The 5,685-nt window shown below is 41.0% G+C and overlaps 2 protein-coding genes across 9 annotated transcripts in view; both read right to left on the bottom strand.

Moving 5' to 3' along the window:
• Nucleotides 1-2,284, bottom strand: part of LOC104825779 (tetratricopeptide repeat protein 7A) — a 3,699-nt gene extending 1,415 nt beyond the window's left edge. Inside the window, exons 1-6 of one of the 8 annotated variants that reach the window (XM_010558153.1) lie at nt 1,911-2,284; nt 1,772-1,819; nt 1,417-1,653; nt 1,303-1,323; nt 942-1,200; nt 21-821 (exon numbers count right to left, since the gene is read on the bottom strand). In XM_010558153.1, coding sequence (XP_010556455.1) covers nt 21-821; nt 942-1,200; nt 1,303-1,323; nt 1,417-1,593 — 1,258 coding nt within the window. In that variant the 5' untranslated portion in view covers nt 1,594-1,653; nt 1,772-1,819; nt 1,911-2,284. Of the gene's footprint in view, nt 1-20; nt 822-941; nt 1,201-1,302; nt 1,354-1,416 lie in introns of all 8 variants that reach the window. The other 7 variants (XM_010558156.2, XM_010558155.1, XM_010558158.2 and 4 more) reach the window with 7 other exon arrangements.
• Nucleotides 2,285-4,143: 1,859 nt separating this feature from the next.
• LOC104825817 (increased DNA methylation 1) lies at nt 4,144-5,685 on the bottom strand. The gene has a single exon (XM_010558209.1). The coding sequence runs from the start codon at nt 5,683-5,685 to the stop codon at nt 4,144-4,146; it is 1,542 nt and encodes a 513-aa protein (XP_010556511.1).

Raw genomic sequence — 5,685 nt, 5'->3', positions numbered from 1 at the left:
GGCATTCTTAGCTGCACGGTTTAGAGATTGCAGAAATTTCTTCTGAAAGAAAACTCTTTCAGAGTCTGACATGGAAATTCTAGCCGCATTTCCATAGCAGGCACCAAGGAACCTGTGAGCTCGACCCAGAAGATGTTCGCTCTGGTTATTCGCCAAATCTAGCAGCCTATGAGCAAAATCTATACCGTCCCTCGAGTTTTTCGTATCTTCAGAGCACAACTTTGCTCCAAGCAATAAGGAAGAAGCTTGTGGTGCTTGCCGTGCTTCAGAAGGACCTGAAGCTTTCTTCAACAAGTTTATGGCTGCTTCATTGTCTCCTGCAGCACTATAACAGAGAGAGAGGAAGTACCATCTCTCTCCCCGTGTGTATACACCTGGAAGTATCTGCTCCACATAGTTAGCCAGCAACTCAAACTGCCCGGTTACCGAAAGGGCGAAACTCAGATGATCCATGAGTTCTGGATCCCATTCTATTTCTCCTACCACCGCCTTTTTCACGAGGATTAGCAGCAACAGTATAGCTTCCTGTGTGTTGTCCTTAGAGCTTGCCTCAACACCTCCATACAGTAGAACAGAAGCCAGAGCTTTCTGTGTGGCGGCTAGTTTCTGAGGATCTAAATTCCATGGCTTGACTAAAGCTCGACGATATGAAGCTATAGTTTCATGGAGATGCCCGGCTTTTGTCCATAGACATGGAAGCAATTCAAGGGCCTTATGGAACACATCCTGCAGTTTACAGACTTGGCTGATTCCGCCGGGCATACCCTTTGGAAATGCTGATTCAACTGTGTCAAAAATTATCTTACATTCCACAGCAGCCTCTGGCAAAAAAAAAACACAAGACACAACAGAACAACCTTTAACTATGTCTCATGGCTCATTCCACGAGATTGCAACAACGGGCTTGTGCAGGAGGAGAGATTTCACATCTGATATATTACCTCTGTAGGACCCGAGTTCCTCGAGTGATCTCGATTTGAGGAAGATTGCTTCGAGAAGCAAGCTTACTGAATGCATCGACATTACGCTCGGTGGCACGATGTCGATTCTGGAACGTGGTTTGCGGGGCCGAGTTCGCTCCTTGATGGCTTTGATCATTCTCGGAGTCAATGCCCTAATGTCAATCCCTTGGAACACCTGAAGAGCTGCATCGAAGTTCCCTCTCTGGTATTCAAGCCTACCAAGCAAAGCCCTAGCTTCCTACGTCACAAGAAAATTGCAGGAAGATTCAGAAGGGGAAATCAGTGAGACTATTGTGATGGTTTTCCGGGAAAATTTTGATGGAAATGAAGGAAAACCCACCTCGTAGTTCAGTGAGAGAGCCTCCTTCAGAGTGGATTCAGCTTCATCGACCTGAATCTCTTCCAGTTTGGAGTCCCAGTCGCCATTTCCGGTTCTGGAGGACAGTGAGAGAGCCTCCTTCAGAGTGGATTCAGCTTCATCGACCTGAATCTCTTCCAGTTTGGAGTCCCAGTCGCCATTTCCGGTTCTGGAGGAAAGCCCCCTCGCCGAGAAATCTCTTGTGGCCAGAGAATCCGGCGACTGTGGCGGCTCCTCCAACCGGAATTGTTCGCCGGAACAAGCACACAACATTCTCCTCCTCGGAATCGTTGAACGGTAGACGAACTGATCAACTCTTCGCTAATTCACAACCTTCCAGATCAAAGACAACAATTCATCAGAGAAGAATCTCGTGTTCTCGGTTGATTTGGATTGGAACTACCCATGGCGTACAATATCACAATGGGGGAAAATCTGTCAGAAAACTGACCCAATAAGCATGGCAGACACCTGACCAGAAATTTTCGCTGCCATTAATCTTAAGAAAGAGGAAGCAAATTCAATACACCCCGAAGACAGAACGAGCTATCAAATGAGAGAGAGAGAGAGAGAGAGAGAGAGAGAGAAACCCAGAATAAAAATGGCGAAGCGAACGAAGATGAATCATAGAAAGGGCTTTATTACACTCATCGATCCCGAAAACGCGATTGAGAAGCCATGAAAGGAGCTCCACAGAAAAGATCTCCAAGGTTCTGCAAGCAAAAAGAAGACAGAAAAAGCAAAGCCCACGATAAAACTTTCTCGATTAAGCCGAGAGATCTGAAATCGATGTAGGGTTCTTGTCACTCGCCTCTCTCTCTCGCAGTGTCTGCGTTGTGTTCATGTGAATGTGTTCTGAAGAGGCAGCAGAAGGCCAGCTGCCACTCTGGGGGATTTCTTCTTTAATTTGAAATCTTTTGTGGACCCCACTAATTTTCCATTCTTGTTTTTTCATTTGTCGTGCATATTTTCTATTATTCCGAAACTACCCCTGACAGTAATGCCCTCCGATCTCCTCCTGAATCCTCGGCTAGATTCCTTGGAGCTTTTATCTCTTTAGTTTCTCTGTTTATGATTTTTTTTTTAAAGTAATTAATTTGGACACGTTTTTAAAAGAGTTGCTTTGTTGAAATTGAAGCCCAATCAACAACTCAAATATTCATATTTTTCAATTAATCTAATTATTTAGTTTAAATCTAAATATCAACCAATAAATAGTTTTCCACATATATTTTGATTAGGGATGGACATTTCTGATATCAGTTTCTATATTAATTGGGTTTATTCAGTTATATAAAAATTGTACCAAACTACAAACAATTGAATGTTAATAGATTTGGTTTGGTTACAGTGTTTTATATAAATACCATACAAAAATGGAGAAGTGATATTCACACATTGATTTTCGTACATAAAACTTGATGATTTGGGATTTTATTCAGTATTTATCAAATTCAGTTCTATATTTATTGAATCCGATTCAAATCGGTTCAACATAAATTGTATCAAATTAAAACTGAATATTATTCGATTCGATTTGGTATAATTCGATTTACATTCGAACCGATTGTGAACTAAACATCAACTCCTAATTTTGATTAATTCTCTATAAACTTTTTTGTTTGAGCCTAAAGACAAACAAAATATAATTTCGAAAAATTAAAAAGTATGACGTCACCCTGATGTAATGGGAAGACAAAAAGGCCGATGAACTTTGTAGATGAAATATTTCAGTTTTTAACTAAATCAAATTTAATAAAGAAAATATTATTATATATGAATCTTGTTTGTTTAAAAATGAATTACATGTAATTTTTAAAGATTGAAATAATTGTAACATAATCAAATATAAAATTCACTGAATGATAATGATCTTTTTAAATAATTTTGTTAATAGAAATCGAAAGAACAAAATGAACAATGAATGTAATATAAATTTCAACTGATATATTTTTTAAAATAAAAAATAGCTACGAGTGGGGAGAACAAAATACAACTTAATCATTGTTTAGATAAAAAAAAAATTATAATAATTATTAGGAGTGACAAACAACAACATGAACAAAATACAAGGCATGGGTTTGGATTGTCGTCTTCCACGAGTGGCCGAGAAAATTACTGACAACATCAGTGAATCCTACAGCTTTTTTACAGCCTCCTTTAATTATTTTTATCCATCTTACAACATCTCACCGTATTTTCATTTTATAAATGCTATATCTTTATTTATTTTTTTCATTATGAAAATATGTGCATTCATTGATCCGAATAATCTTGTATTCGGATTAGCTAAAACATTATTGCTAAGGAAGGATTCAAACGAAATTAGTGCTACGACTTAATCTCGATCAAATTCATCTAATATTATACATACTCTTTGGTAAAAAAAAAAAAAAAAGTGGCTATTGTAAAATACCTTTTTTATAAATATTGTGGTCAATATCTAAGGACTAAGATCAATCATTATATCAAAGTAAACAAATGTGTTTATCACTTGCAAAGCAAAATACTCATAATGGTTTGGATGGTCTTGATGAGCAAACAATTTCTAATCCAAATATTAAAAAATTGTTAAAAAATATGCAGTAAATTTCTAACGGTAAATAAACTATATAATATGAGACAGACCCCTTGCAGTATTGAATTGGACCGACCCCAATAACGCATGTGGCTTTTGCTTATAACACAAGAAAACAATTGTCTTCCAATAACAACTTTACACTAAATCCAACATAAAAATACCACCTTTACATATTAAACCGGTAAATTTCCAATCACAAAAAAAAAAAAAAACATTTACCCTTTTAACCGGATCTGATTCAATCACACTCTCTGTTCTTCCTCTGTCAGGTTCGATTCAGATGAATTCGGTCTTCTCATGAGGAACTTATGGCACATCACGGTACCGTAGAAATCAAGAAAACTGTGTTTCTGAAGATTCGATCTCTCTGTCTCTTCCATTACCGAAAACCCGAACCGTTCTGTCCAAGTTTTCAACACATCTGTCATGGCGGGAAGAACCAGTCTCCGGACTCCGACCATCGACATCTGCTTCTCCAGCTCCGTCATCATAGTCCGACACATCCCATGTTTCCTGTACTTGAGAGCTGTCGCCACGTACGGGATTTCGGCTGTGTCCTTGTGTACTCTCACCGTCGCTACTGTAACGATCTTCTTCTTCTTTAAGAGAACGACGGTGTAAAAACGGTGGGAGTTTATTCTTGCCCGCATGGATTCTCCCCCAAAGATCATGTCTTGGACGAGGTCTCTGCCCGTAAATGGATCTTTCAGAGGCTCGAAGCATTCGTGCAGTAGCTTGACGCAGCGATGGAGCTTGGAGATCAGTTTGACGTCGTAGTATTCCTCCTCGGCTGGACCTCTTATCAATCTCCAGACCAGATCTCCGCCTTTAACAGGAATCTTCTTCCCCAAGAGATTCTCGACGGCAGAGTACACGTTTTGGCACTGAGTATTGCAGAACAGGCCTTTGCACGAGACTTCTAGGTCCTGTTTCCCGCACCCGAAATGGAATTTGGTTTGGCATTGCTCGCAAGTCACAAGGCTATCGCGTGTGCTTTCCCTGGATCCGCAAATTCCGCAGCAGCAAGAAGGGCAGAACCAGAAATTTCCCTCGGGAAGACCCTTCAAACCAATGCAACCGTAGTGGAAAGCTGATGGGCAGCCATCACAGAGAACCAACTCACCACCCCAGTGGCAGATAGAGCAAGTGTCTACGTTCATATCATCCGTGGCATCATGGGAACGGGACTGAACCCTCGTCGATGATCTCTGAGGCTTCTGCCCTTCCTTCAGTTCCAGAACCTTTTTGAGCGACTTCCCCATTCCGGGCTTGACCTCATTCTCGATCTCCTCTTCCCTTGTCCGAGTTTCCTCTTCTGGAGTTCCACCACCAACAGACAACTCATCGCCATTGAAGCAATCCTCGGTTCCCTGCACTTCCCTCTTCCTTCTCTTCGAATTAGACCGGACCTTCGGTCTCTGTCCTTTCCTTTTCCTTTTCTTCGATTTAGGTAATGATTCTCTACCGCCAGATGTTTCTTGTAGCGCAAGATTTCGAGGCTTTGGCGCATTCTCTCGAGCGATTTCCACGCAAGCGGTCGCGAGAGAGTAAAAGCACTTTCCCTCTGGAGACACATACCGCAACTCTCGCCTCTTCTCTTTCATAACGTAGTGGAATTTCCAACCGAGCGCCGATAAATGCTTCTTCGCCTTCAGCGAGAATTCCGACCGGAGATAACCCTCGTCCTTCTTGATTCCATCCCGCAGTATCGCAAGCCACTTCTCGATTGCTTCAGGGCAGAATTCGGCCTCAACATTGACGGAATTCGAAGTCCTGGTGCACAT

The sequence above is a fragment of the Tarenaya hassleriana genome, unplaced genomic scaffold (genome assembly GCF_000463585.1).
Source record: "Tarenaya hassleriana unplaced genomic scaffold, ASM46358v1 Cleome49, whole genome shotgun sequence".
NCBI lineage: Eukaryota > Viridiplantae > Streptophyta > Magnoliopsida > Brassicales > Cleomaceae > Tarenaya > Tarenaya hassleriana.
The sequence above is the reverse complement of the archived record's forward strand: the minus strand, read 5'-3'. Positions and strand labels throughout refer to the sequence as shown.

What these genes read in the sequence shown, in the direction of transcription:
- LOC104825817 (XM_010558209.1), bottom strand. Translation starts at nt 5,685, where the DNA reads ATGTGCACCAGGACTTCGAATTCCGTCAATGTTGAGGCCGAATTCTGC.